Source organism: Anser cygnoides, chromosome 4, assembly GCF_040182565.1.
Source record: "Anser cygnoides isolate HZ-2024a breed goose chromosome 4, Taihu_goose_T2T_genome, whole genome shotgun sequence".
NCBI classification, from domain to species: Eukaryota; Metazoa; Chordata; class Aves; order Anseriformes; family Anatidae; genus Anser; species Anser cygnoides.
Genome location: NC_089876.1, coordinates 14,350,755 through 14,365,106, shown reverse-complemented (window position 1 = coordinate 14,365,106; position 14,352 = coordinate 14,350,755). Strand labels below are relative to the sequence as shown.

Sequence of the window (14,352 nt, the reverse complement as noted above, 5' to 3'; positions counted from 1 at the left end):
AAACATGAAATAGATATCACAGTATCTGATCTAGAGATCACATGGAAGAAACAGTGATCCTTTATGACTGAATCATGTGCTGGAGCTGTTGAACAGTCCCTAAGCATTTTGGATTTCACCTGTCTGCAAGAAGACCAAAACACACTATCATGCCATAAATAGCACAGTTAATCAGCAAAGCTAATCTCAAACAAAATTTCTCTTCTGTTTCTCTACTGGACTCTCAGACTCTCATGTTTATACTGAAACATAAAGGAATATATTAAAATACAAATAAAAAGACTATTACTGTCGGTGGTGGGTTTTTTTTGTTTGTTTTTTTTGGTAATAAACACAGTAGTGAAATATTCTCTTTACATATTAAAAATTAGAAGTTCAATATTTGCAAATGTCTATTGCTGTTAAAGAAATTACACTGAAATGATTGAGGAAGCTGAAATACAGGAAATATCCTAACTGCTAAATATGCAAAAAACATTAAATAAAAGAAATTCATAGTAATAATATCCTATCTTTCCTTGTACTTGTTTCCTGAAAACCTTTGACGAAATTCTGTTTAGAGATACCAAACAGAACTGACTGATTTTTATTCCTCAGATTTTCACTTGTTTATTTTACTAATTAATTTGGCCCTACAAAAGTATGCCTATTCAGGGCTGAGGCAGACAAACAGTTATAAACAAAAGAGCTCCCCACGCATGCCCACGTCCTTTAATCCATTTGAAATTGCTGGTGATACTTAAATAAACACAGCACCTTTGTTCTGCATTCCGCAGTAAGAGTCAGAATTAGAAAACAGAGTTCCGTGACTGACTGCCGTGACTCCTGTTACAATACCACTACACACTAAGACTGAAGGAAAAGGATTTAAGAAAATCCACATGACGCGATTTTTACATAGCAGTAGTGCACTAAGTTGGTTTTTGGTGCGGAAAGCTTGTGTGACCTGACATTTCCACTGACCACAACTCAAGGAGTGCGCAAACAGCAAACACATCACAGCCAACGGTCATGGTATCCTGCAAAAAGTGGGCCATTAGCCCACTCTAAGCAGAATTAGGAGAGGCAATTTAAACCTTCCTCACCCACTAACTTAGGTACCCTTATGAGCCCTCTCAGATGCGTAGGTCCGGCTCTTGCCAGCCTCCTGCCTGGCACACACGTGCAGTGTGAGCCCAGCCCTGCAACGCCTGTGCAAACAGCTCCACCAGCACGGACGGAACTTTAAACACCAACCCCTGAATCAATAAAATGACGTGCCATCAGGGAACAGCTCTCCAGCCACGCCAGTGAACAAGCGGCCACTCTTTGCAAAGGAAAGCTACGGTAGTAAAACTCCAGAACAGGAGCAAGAGTTTGGAACAGAAAACGTTTTTTAGAAAGTGTAAGTCAGGGAGTCTTATACGGACCCTCGGCTGCAGAGAGATTCTGGGCTGCCATCCAAGCACGTTAGGGGAGTGCTGAGCCATTATTATTCAAGTTACCTCGTTGGGCAAACCGCCCGGAGCCCTGCGTACAAGCAGTACAAGTTGAGCATCGTTAGGAAGAGCCCACCACTTTCCGACAGGAGATCCAACTGCCAGCCTCCGTGAAACCCCTCAGGAGGGCGGGGAGCTAAAGTGACCAAAATCAACTGAGAAATGAGCTCCCCCACCAGATTATTTTTATTTATTTTTTTTTCTTTTTATTATCAGTAAATTTCAAGAGAGTTTGTCCGCTGAATAAATGGATAGAGATGCAGCATGATAATGATATTTCTAACGTATGTTGACTTGAAAAATACGTATGTATTACATTTTGGCAAACAGCGACCTATTTCAGTGGATTAACCCTATGACTTTAAATAAATCCCTGGAAAGCATTTTTTTTCCACTGCCCTTAGGAAGCCACACTTCTTACATTCAAGACATCCATCCTGCTTTACGTTCTAGCTACACGAAAAGCATTTCAGTGGAAATAAATAAATAAATAAATAAATAAAATCGAAGCCACCTTGTGAAGCCCAGAGAAACACCCAGGAGGTATGCGCGAAGGAAATAAAACCGAAAGCGGACAGGGAGGTGTTATTCCGTACGTACACCGGTGTTATTTTTACGGGCACAGAAGGCGGCAGTCGGGAGGGTGCTTTCCGTGGCGAGGTCCTCCCCCGGTGCCGCATCCCCCGAGCCCATCCCCGCACACGGCAGTGCGCTGGGTGCCGATCCGTGCACACACACACGCCCCCCCCCCCCCCCCCCCCCGTTCCTGCTCCCCGCCACCAGGGCGCCGGATCTGGCCCCGAGGGGACCGGCGGCGCCCGGCGGCGGCGGTAGCGCGGCCGGGAGGGGGCCGGCACCGCGGCCGGGTCCGCGTTTGGGGCCGGGGCCGTGTTTTGGGGCCGGGGCCGCGTTTTGGGGCCGGGGGCGGTGCCGTGCCTGACGCGGCGGCGGGGCGGAGCGGGGGCCGTACAAACGGGCTGGCGCCGGGCGCTGCTCGCGGGAGGAGCGGAGCGGGCGGCAGCGGGCGCTCGTTGCACTGCCCGCCCCGCCGGCACCGGGAGAGCTTCCCACGGCTCCGCCACCGCCTCCTCCTCCTCCTCCGGCACCGGCACCGGCACCCACGGGCGCCCATGGCACGGCGCGGAGGGCTCTGCCCCGCGGCTCCGCGCCCCCGCGGTAAGTGACGCGCTGGGGTGGGGGGGGGGTCCCGCGGAGAGCGGCCGGAGCTGCCCCGGGGAACATGGGGAGATGGGGGCTCCGGTGTCGGGGTGGTGGGGGAATTGGGGAGCGGTGCCCCCCGGGGGCGTGTCCGGTCGCTGGCAGCCGGGGCTCGGCCGCTGCCGGGGCTGAGCTGCCCGCGGCACCTGCTCCCGGGGAGCGGCGCGGAGAAGCCTGCCCCGCTTGCAGCACCGCGGTGCTTGTTGCACTTGCTCACTGAGTCAGGAGGCGGCAGGTTGCGCTTGTCGTGGGGAAGGAGGGGAAAAAAAAAAAAATTAAAGAACGGGGAGAAAGTGGGGGAAGCGGTCAGCAGGACCTGAATTGCAGATCCGTCCGGATTTGGCCCCTAGGCACCGTCTTTCCTTACTGCCTTGTTTTTCTTGTAGCTAAATGGCAAGGGCGTGCAAAGCCAGAATGGCAGGGTGTGGAAGTGGCGTGGCGGAGCGCAGGGCTCCTACCTGACAGCAGAGCAACTTGCAAAAGCTCCCCCGAACATCTTTGATCTGCTCCCATGCTGAGTGCCGGAGTTGGCCGGGTGCAGCGTGCTCGGCTGTAGCCTGCCAAGCTGCGCAAGGCTGCAGGGCACAGACGTGAACTCGAGCTCACCCGTGTTTTGCCTGGAATAGGCAAACTGCCTGGACTAGCACAGGGCAGGCATGGGGGCACTGTAGTTCTCTGTGTGTTTTTCAGGGTTAAGGCTGTGAGAGGTTCAAGCCTTTGGGGGGTGAAAGGATGCCAGGAGGAGGCAGGGGTGGTGGTTCCCAGCTGGAGGAGTTCTGGCAGGGCATTGTATTGGTTTGGTCTTGTCTTTTAGTCATACAAAAGATTAGGGAAGGGCACCCAGCTAGGTACAGGCAATTCAATCACCTCAGCTGACTGGGAATTAAAGTGTATGACTCCTTCCTCTCTGTTAGTGCAATGAGTTCAAGGCTTTCCCTGTCCCTAGACTTCCTTTTCGGATACTGGCGAGCAAAAAAATAATTAAATATCTGGGAAGTCTCATAAAGACCAGGCTTAAACGGCATGGGGATGGGGTGCCTGCAGGGACCATCCTTCTGGCACAAGAGAGCCATTCATTGCCCACTCCCACTGCAAGCCTCTGCAGTGTATTTGGCAAGAGGAACCCTTAGTAGAACAGGTTCAGTTCAGTATATGCCCATAAATTGTCTGGCTAAAACTGCATTTCAAACTTAATATGCAAATTATAAATTATTACTATATTTTATTTGCCAGCCTTTCTTGCACTCTTGAACAAGTGTATTTCCCACATTGCTCAGAAACGAGCACCTTTCAGTAAGAGTGCAGCTCCTAACATCAGCTTCAGTTAGCTCTTTCCTATCCACCCTGTCCGCGCCCACCTTTCTTTCTTCCTCCCTCTTTTTTTGGAAAATGGAGAGTTTTTTGATATTACGTCGTTAAATGAATGCCTCCGGTCGGCAGCAGATTACACATGTGAAGCAAAGCCAGCTGCTGCAGTGGAAAGGCACTAATTTAACAGAGCGAATTCTGACCCTAGAATTGCCAGGCTCTGAGGCATGTCCACTGCTTTTGAGGATGCTACCTTGGTTGTTCCAAATTAACCATGTTATTACACAGACTTTACAGAAAAGCAGAGTAAATGAAAAACAGTTTTCCAATGCATAAGAATACATGCATGTGTAGGTACAGAGAGGAAGACAGAAATGTTTTTTGACTAGCCTGGGATCTCTCCCTCCCCTCTTCCAGAAATGCTGCCCAGAACCCCAAATTGATGCATTTCCCTGAAAAGTTTTGGTAATTAAAGACAGCAAGAAAACTGAGAATATCTCTGGGCAGCCCAAAATGGAAGATCCGGCTGGGTCACCTCACTTCTCACTCCAGAGCATCAGGGTTCCCTCCAGGTCACCACACAGTGCTTCACTCAGTAAATGGATTGGTTTAGCTAAGTCTAATGCAGTGGTGACCTCACCAATACTCTGCTCCAGTATTAATCTGAAGTCAAGTAGCAGGAGGGTGGCAGACATAAACCAGCTTGGAGTATGATCTCTAAGGTTACTTAGAGGTTTGTTTGTTTGTTCATTCTTTTGGTTTTTATTGTTGGTTTCAATGACTTGCTGCATTTGAGATAGGGCCCACGTTGACAGAGACTGGTAAGAAGTTGCTTGGCAGGGGTAATGAAAGGGGGATTGTTGAATATGCTGTGTTCCCTTTTTCAATCCATTCAGTTCAGGTGAGCCTTTGTATGGAAAGGGAACAAGATACGACAGAGCCATCCTTTCACGCAGGTTAATTTCCTGGGGAAGGTTTCAATGAATTACAAATCAGCTCTATTAACTGAGCAATACCTCTCTGCTTCCCAGTTAGATTGTGACCCATTTTGCTTGGGAAGTGGGAAAACTTCTAGATTTTGAATTTAATGTTTGGGTTCGTGAGGGTACAGAGAAGGCACTGATGCAGTGTACTTCCCGCTTCCTTTATGAAGGGCAACATTTGAGTCCTGCAAGATATTAAGCAATTGCTAGAAGAAGGCAGTAAGGGGATTCCATACAAGCATTCAGTACAAAAAATATCTGTGCATCCTGAGCTTCTCAGGTTTATTTTTATTCTGCTGTATTGTCCCATTTTCCTTTTACCTGCAAGAGGTTCTCTGAAATGTAGGGTATTCTCTCTTCTAAAAATGTCTATGATTTCCTGGCATGAAACATTGCAGTGGTCCCTTCTGACCTTAAAAAAAAAAAAAAAAAAAGAGTGCATGTTATATATAACTACAGTCTATTATAAATTTGCTACTCTATTGCTCACACTGGAGCTGAACTCCTCCTTTAGAAGGCACGAACCAGTGACCTAGCTAATTTGTATAAACTCTATTTATCACAGCAGGTGCAGAAATAGAGTAGATCTCAGCCAAAAATACTTCCTACCAAGTCAACCTTTCTCAGCTTGCTAAGTCCTCCTAACCAAAATTTAGAGAATTGTTTAGGAATGTTTCTGAAGTCTTAGAGCCAGTAGACGACATATCATCGTAACCACACTGAAATTATGATTAGATTTCATAACATGCTGACTATAAAAGTTAAATCCATGGTTTTATCTCTTCTGGTTAAGCAGTATTTTTTAATATAATTTTTGAAATGTAGTCTAAGTAGCTAGGCAGTATCACTTAGGCACTTTAATATAGATTAATACAATTTCGTATCTTTTCACCTCCCCTCTTAATGCACAGATGGTTTTTTAATATATAATGAGATCAATAGTTTATGCACCTAGAGATCTATGGTTTCAGTAGTATACAGTGCTATTTGACTTGTTATAATTTTCTCTATAACACTTACTAAAATAGGCAATTGCATATAGTTAATTAATGGAAACTAAGTTTAAACATTTCATTGGCAGATGTTGCTTAAAACTTTCCTAAAATGTGATTTGACAACAGTGTGGAGTAAGTGTGGGAAGCATTTCTTCATGAAGAGGACATTATGAGGCAGTTTAATAGTTAAAGACATTTTTTTCCTTGGAAATATTTTCTGCATTTTGCTGTTTTCTAAACTAGATCAGATGGGGGGAAAAAAAAATTGCTCCTTTTCCATTCAGGAAAAGCTCTTGACTAAGCTGTAAGTGATTGCCGTGTGTTTTATGCTAACTGGAGACAAAATGTCACTTGAAAGAGCTCATATAAACAACTGAGGAATATATATTATGGCAGATACCATCTATCCTGGGAGGGTAGGAATATATACTGTTTGTATCAATGACTTGACAAATTTCAAGTTCAGTTGATCTAGTTCAGTTTTTTTTTTTTTTTAAATGTGACCCTGAATACAAATGTTCAGTTCGCTGACTCTTCATCAGTGTAGGAGGTTGTTTGTAGGGTTGGTTAACTCGATTTTGGATTTCTTTTTCCTGTTATAAGAAGCCAGTGCAGTAGATCTGAGTTGTACCTCACAGCTGCTTTTAACCAGCAATGTCAATCTGACTACTTTTAACCAGTATTGTTAGTCTGACTACTGAGTGCCCAAATGTGCACTTCTAGAGTAAAGGAAAATAAAACCCACAAACTGTCCTGAGGTTCTGTCACGTCTACAGTGCCAAGCATACTGTGAAGAGCAAAATTTCTCCCTCCAGTTTTCAGCTCTGATCTCCCTCTAGAGACAAATCTCAGCAACTGACCTGTAGTTCTCAATTGGGCCAGACTGGGTTTTCGTAGATGTCTATGCAAAGATCCCCCCAGCAAAGGGCTTCAGCTCTGCAATGAGAGAAAGTGAGATTGCCTGAAACTTACCGGGGTCTTCCTCACTCCCTGGAGGACCATAAAAAGGTACAGCTTCTGTTTAGTGAAAGTGAAGACACCTGCATGTGAACGGTAAGCAGATAGTAGTTCTTGCAGTCAGTGTCCTGGCAGCAGCTGCGCATGTGTGTGTGTTGAGAGATGGTCAGCAGAGATAAAATAGCAACACATCTTTCAAAGAGCACTGTGATATACTTAAAAGTCATTGAAATATGACAGCTGTACCCCTCATACTGCATTTAGTGAGAAAAGGTTCCATTTATTTCTAAATTACTATTACTTTTGAAGTGGTTGTAACCTTAATGAAAGCTGATTTGATTGGCAATGTCCACACTGAATCTTGTTGAATAAACAGTATGGCACATTTAGCTAATTAATTGGAGAAAGCTGAAGAAAAGATTAAGAAAAAGCAATCAGACTTTTTGAATAGTCTTGGCGTAATCTTCAAAGCGCCATTTAGCATAAACTGTGCTTCTTTTACCAACTTGTTCGTTTACTTGTAGCAAATGCAATAGTAATGACTGTCAGTTAAATTTCTGTATTAATCTGGAATACAGAGTCACTGAGTGCAGTCATGTATGCTTTGCATGACTCGTGGAGGCAGCGAAGAGAATTCTTAAAGCAGAAAAGTAATTTAGCAGAGTGGCTGCTATCAAATCTTCAGTGCATGCTTATTATTGTTGAAACAGTTTTTTCAGACCCACAAATTATAACGCTCTGGAATACACATTTGCATCATTTTATATAAACTGCTGTAATTCTAGCCACCAAATTGTAGATCTGCATAAAGCATTAAAGAGGGCAGAAGAGAAGAAAGCTGAACAGCAACCAATTTATATGCAGTTTTATTCCTGGACACCACTTTGCCTACACAACACATGTTTTGTGCTGAATTTAGAGGAACACTCATGTCCATTGTGTTGCATTAGTCTAACACAACACAATAATTGGTCCAGGTATCAGACCTACACAGTCTGAAAGAAATAAGAGGAACAGAAAGAGATGGCAGACAAAGCTTTATTGCTAGCAAGTAAAGCAACAATAGCACGGAGGTACTTTGAATGGCGTAATTACTGACATGGTTCATTGGGTGTGCATAAAGACAGTAAATGCTACAGATCCTGATGCGTGATATGCACCTGAACAAATAGTTGGGGAGGAAGAAAAAAATCAAATTCTGTATGTCTGAATTAGAGGATACTTCCATGTTATTCTGAGGACTCACACTGCAACTGAAGACAGTTGTTTTGTTTACTTAGAAAATAATATTCCCCCCCAAAAGTATTTCAGTTAAGACTACCTGATGTCAGTCCCTTGGTACCACACCTGTAATATCCTGCAAGTCTGATTTTGAAGAGTGATGCCAGCCAAAATAAGAGTAGAGCTACTGTTAGAAGAAACCTTTGGTGTTATTTCCCTCAAACATTCCCATGCTGTACTCCGCCATGGGAAGGCTTGAATAAAAAAGGTTGGCAGCTGAGTACTATGCAAACTATGAATTTAAAAACAAACAATTCCAGTGAATTGGTGTACATAGCTCATAAAATTAAAAAAAAAAAAAGTGTTCCCAGCAGTGTGTTGTCATTAATATCCGAGACTAGTAGCTCTAAGTTAATCTTTCCAGAGGAAGACTGCCTAGCATGCAACTTGGCTGCTAGCATAGTATATTTCAATCTGACTGCTAAGAAATAAGGGTTCTTACTATTAGGCTTTTACTTAACTCCTTTCAACATCAATTCAACCTGTTCCTCACTGAAATCCTATTATGCTTTTCCATTAAGGTGTTAGGACAACGACTCAGGCTTACTATTTATGGAGCTTGTAACTCTTAAAATATACTCTGCAATAAGTGGTTATTCCTTTAATCTGTGACCTTAAAATTCAGGAAGAGTTGATATTTTGTTGCTTTTATGTTCTGAGCTGCCCATCATTCACTGATCTAATTAAACCACTTGCTCACATTGCTTCTAAATATGGTGGAAGCATAGCTCCATGTGGACATCCAGCACGAAGCACAAATGTACCTATTCTGAATTGTCTGTCACCCAGTCCACCCCTCCACAACACCATTAGTGAGATTTTCTTCTTGAAACTGAAATAGATTTAGTTGAGAATGGTGAAGACAGGGAAAGAGTGGAAAATTAATGACAGCCAAAATGTAGCTCCTCCAACCAGATAAAACTCTTAGCAGTGACCAAAAATGGGAGAACAACAAATTCCTTTGCAAAGTTTTCTCATATCAGACATCACAGAACAGCCTAGGGCACAACTTTGTGTCCAGGACAGAGCATGGTCGTGAACCCAAAGCCTGCAGGCACCTGGAGAAGCACGTGCTCTGATTTCAGGCGTATCATGGCCCTTTGCTTCCCTCTCCTCCCAACATTAATTTCTGCTTCCTAACAATACCACTGCCTTGCAGCCCTTTAAAAGTGATTAGAAAAGGGAAAGCAGAAAAGTAATAATCAGTAGCAAACATCAGGAAGCAAGCCTGGTTCATTCAGGATGAAGTCATGACCTCTGTAAACGCAAAGCTATCAAACAACTTTCTACATCACTTGGAAACACATCATTAGTCCTTGTCACACAGGGACTTAGCTTATTGTGGAAAAGTCATTAGTATCTTTTCAGATTCTCTGGAGAATTTCCAAAACCTAGCCCTTGCATTTCCTCAGGTTGTTCATACGTAATCTCATATTTCAGCCCTTAGTAGTTACTACAGTACACATTGTTCTGAGCTTAAACTTATAATTACAGTAGCCTAGTAAGGCAAAGCAGTCAGATGCTCTGCCATTGTGGCTTCTAGTTCTACATGGTGTTAGACAATACCACAATCATACTTACACCAGCCTCTGCTGAGCTTATAGGACTTCAGAAAGCCTCCAAATTCATGGAGCTTGTATACACAGCCAGCTCATAACATGACAATCTAACAGGTTTGCTATATGTGAGGCCATTACCATTTCATTTCGAACACTGCGTTAGGAAACCTGACCTTTACCTTGAATTTACAGAATCACAGAATGGTTAAGGCTGGAAGGTATCTCTGGAGGTCATCTGGTCCAACACCCCTGCTCAAGCACGGACACCTAGAGCACGTTGCCCAGGACCATGTCCAGGTGGCTTTTGAAGATCTTTTTAGTTGTAGTATTTAGTAGTCTTTTGATAAAGAGTAAAGATGTTTACATCATAGCAGCTTGCTGCCAGACTCTGGAAATGATCTTCAGCAATATCCGTTGTGTATCTTCTTTCCTAAGTATTTGAACTGGGACCACAGCTCTTTTTGCATTTTGTTGATGCAGTCCTACTACAGTCTGCAGTACTATAGCAGCAGCAGAGTGCATAGCACCTGACTTTCCTCAGAGACCCTAAGCACAGCAAACGAGTGCTTCACTTAAAAATCATACAAAAATTCACCTTTTCCTTGGTCTACTGCTCACCCAGAGCTCTTCTTAGCTTCTATGCGAAGGCCACGTTTTTGTAGAAAGTTCTCTTCATATATTGTGAGCCTTTTTTCCCCAGGAGGCTTTACTTTCAGATTGCCATCATGTGATCCCTTAGGAGACTACAAGACCATCTTTGAGGAAGCTATTTTGTTCAAGCCCATACCTTTTTCTTTTTAGGTTTTGTTTCTAAAATAGACCTATTCTTGAAGTAGACCTATTCTTGCAGATTTAAAAACAAATACAAAGAAAAAAAAAATCTCTCGCAGTAGTGGTTCAATTCCACTGAAATCAGATTTAAAAAAAATAATAAAAGTTACCTCAATGAATCTTGGGTGCAAAAAAAAAAAAAGATTCAGAATGTTCATGTCTCCTGGTGACTGGAAATCATTTTCTCGTGGCATTATTTTATGTGCCTGTCTTTAAAGAATTTAATTCTATCCAATGATTTATGAGCCTAGAATTGGGAAAGCTAAAGAAGTTTGTTCAGTTGTGAAAATCAAAAGATACTTGCAGTGTGGCTTTAGTAGTGATATATCAGAGTATAAAATAATGTGCCTCTCTTGTTTTTTTTCCTCTCAGCAAAGTTTCCGTTTGAGAAATACGCATCCACTCAGCAAAACAAAAACAAATTTTAAAGGTTGTTCTCGGTGGAAATCACTCCATGCCCCATTACCTGCTTGAGTGAAACCAGACTAAGAACTTCTGTCATGGCAGCTTTTCTGCTGGGAGCTGTGTTGCTTATTGTTCAACCTCAGATAGTGCCTTCCAGACCGGCTATAAATTCAAAGGCTGAGACTTCTGCTCAGTCTGTTCAGAGAGAGCTTTTAAAGAAAACATCTCAAAAAAATGACTTCAAGGAAAACATTCATTCTAATGGATCATGCCGGCAGCTGCCACAGACTATCATTATTGGAGTGAGAAAAGGTGGAACAAGAGCTTTGTTAGAGATGTTGAGTCTTCATCCAGATATTGCAGCAGCAGAAAGTGAAGTTCACTTCTTTGACTGGGAAGATCATTACAGAAATGGATTGCAGTGGTATATTAATCAAATGCCATTCTCTTATCCACATCAGATCACAGTGGAAAAAACTCCAGCGTATTTCACATCACCTAAAGTGCCTGAAAGAGTTTATAACATGAACCAATCTATGAGACTACTCCTTATTTTAAGAGACCCAAGTGAGAGAGTACTGTCAGATTACACCCAAGTGTTCTATAACCACATGCAGAAGCACAAGCCGTATCCATCCATTGAACAATTCCTGATTAAAGATGGTGAACTCAATGTGGACTACAAGGCAATAAACAGAAGCTTATACTACATTCACATGCAAAACTGGTTGAAGTATTTTCCCCTTGATCATATCCACATTGTAGATGGGGATAAGCTAATCAAAGATCCCTTTCCAGAAATAGAGAAGGTAGAGAGATTTTTGAAATTATCACCACAGATAAATGCTTCGAACTTTTATTTCAATAAAACTAAAGGCTTCTACTGCCTAAGGGACAGTGGGAGGGAGCGTTGCTTACATGAGTCAAAAGGACGAGCGCACCCACAAGTAGATACCTGGTTGCTTGAGAAACTGCATGAATATTTCCATGAACCCAACAAGAAATTTTTTGAGCTCGTTGGCAGAACATTTGACTGGCACTCATTTGTTGCAAGTTAGTGGTGAGCTTCAGAACCTATGTTCCAGTGTACATCTAGAAATTTTAAAAAGGGCATTTATGCTATAATTTATTTGTAAAAATCCGTAAATACTTCTGTACAGTATTAGATTCACAATTGCCATATATACTAGTTATATTTTTCTACTTGTTAAATTTGAAAGCATTTTGTATTGTTTTTCATGGTTGTTAACATTGTGTATGATGTGTCTATATGAAGAAACTAAATTATTTCACTGCAGAAGATGCTCTCTTGAGAATGTGTTGTCTTTTTAATAAATAAGAAGTTCATTTCAACAAAACCCTTCAGAATTATTTGAATACTTCAGTCTTTCTGGACTATTCTGGACTTTCTCCTCTAATTGCTAATGAATATGCTAAGCTTTACATTTCCATTTTTCTTGCTTTAAAATGTGGTCTATTTTCTTTTCTTATCTGAAAATACTGTTGTAATTTGAAAATTGTTCCATCCTGCTTTATAAAATTATTTCCTGAAAAAGTGGTACGTCTTGCACATGTTGGGACATGCACAGCCAAAGGATGATGGAAGGCCGTGTATCATAAAACACGTTAACAGCTGTACACTTACCTTTATAGTTAATGCTATAACAGTTGCTCCTCAAATTCTTTGGCAGTACCATGCTAGTTTCATGGCAGTTTTTTAAAGATTCTGTGGGGACCAGCTCATAAAAATCCAGAATTAAGTGCAGAAATATAGTCAACCTGAAAATTTTCTACAGTCGGTGAACGTACATATACTTCATAATGAAAGAAAGAGGTCTGAGAGAAGAATTTAAACAATATGGGGAAATTTTAATGGTTGCTTATGACTGTTCCTGAATTTTATAGCACACTTATGCTTTCCCATTACTGAAAATCAACACTTACACCAGAAAAAAAATAGCTGGTCTATGTTCTAGGAAGCAGCAGCTTCATTGTTTTAAATATTAACACACTTGTACCCTAGTGAAGGCTATTTTCTATGAGATGAGCAGCTGCTTCATGCAACTGGAAAGTGCTCGTGGACTACTGTTCAATTAGTCTCCCTCCAGGAAACATGAAGCCAAGTCCTCGTTCCAGCCTTGTGTGTCATGGAATTAACCCCAGTCCCAGGAACTTTTATGGTCTTCCATCTGCTAAAAATAGAAGTTAGATGTTAGTACATTTGTAAAAATTACAGCTCTCCTTATCTGCACTAGTTCTACTGTCCTGTTAGCCACCATTCTCCAGAGTTAGAGTTAATCGTGTTTCCACACAGGGCTTACTACAATACGTTCTTTATGAGCTCCTAATTTTCCTGTTGTGATCTAGAGTATATCCATTGAACATTCAGTGGCAACACCTTGTACATTTGAACTTGCTACTGATTATTACAATCCTTTATAAAATTTAAATGTAGATGCATTAATTTTTCCTGGTGAGATGGTGCAAACTTGGGCACTGTGGCAAGGTACCGTCTGGATGCAAACATCCTATATTATGCTGCTTGCATGAAAATTTGAAGATGCTGCCCCCTCTCTCCTGCTCCTTGTGCACCTGCCCAAGCTGTATTCAACCTCAGAGAGGTTGTTGGTGTTGTTTTATAAAGTAGACCTTTGATGAAAGCCTAAAAAGAAATGGTATTGTACTCAATAAAATATTTTCTGAATTGCATCTTTCCTTTTTTGTTTATTCATCAGTTTCTAGTTGGGAAGGCCAGAAGTTAGGATTCAACTTCAGTTTAGACTCCAGTTAAATTTTACTTAAGAATTCAGCTGTAGCCTAGTGGATTCAGTGGAAATCAGTTGTTGGCTACTGGGTTGTTGTTGCCTGCATGGTCCATTGCTGATCCAGAATATACAGCAAAGGAAGACATGTTCTGGTGGCAATAATGTTGAGTCTTTTGCAAGAGATGGATACAAAAAAAAAAAAAACAGGCTTAAAGTACCAGGATGCTCCTATTAAAGTTTGAAAAGAGAAATACTGTGTGTTTTGTGTAAGGAGGGGCAGTATATTCTTGGCCACTTATTATTATCCCATTTCCTTGCTAACTCTGTAGGAACCATCTGGACCTAAGAGATTTTGGCCCACAAGAAAAGTTCCCACCTTAGTACAGTCCCACCTTCAATTTTGCGTTCTTAGAGCCCCGGACTGAGTCCACCACGTTTCCTAACTTTTTGCTGGGAAAGGAAGAAATGCTGCCTGGGTATGTGGCCATGTCGGTACTACCTTTTCAGTCAAAGAGTCAGCTGAATGCAAGAAGACAGGCATGCATCAAGCTCACCTGCAGCAGCTCACACAA

The 14,352-nt window shown here is 42.2% G+C and overlaps 1 protein-coding gene across 3 annotated transcripts; it reads left to right on the top strand.

Moving 5' to 3' along the window:
* The first annotated feature begins 2,514 nt into the window (after positions 1–2,514).
* HS3ST1 (heparan sulfate-glucosamine 3-sulfotransferase 1) lies at positions 2,515–13,724 on the top strand. 3 transcript variants are annotated; one of them, XM_066995653.1, is made up of 3 exons: positions 2,533–2,654; positions 9,972–10,076; positions 10,983–13,724. In XM_066995653.1, exon 3 carries the CDS (start codon positions 11,111–11,113, stop codon positions 12,071–12,073), a length of 963 nt encoding a protein of 320 aa, XP_066851754.1. In that variant the 5' UTR covers positions 2,533–2,654; positions 9,972–10,076; positions 10,983–11,110; the 3' UTR covers positions 12,074–13,724. The 3 variants fall into 3 exon arrangements, with proteins under 3 accessions (XP_047903415.1, XP_066851754.1, XP_013035473.1); XM_048047458.2 differs by lacking the exon at positions 9,972–10,076 and having other exon boundaries at positions 2,515–2,654; XM_013180019.3 differs by lacking the exon at positions 2,533–2,654 and having other exon boundaries at positions 2,801–10,076.
* Positions 13,725–14,352: the final 628 nt, after the last annotated feature.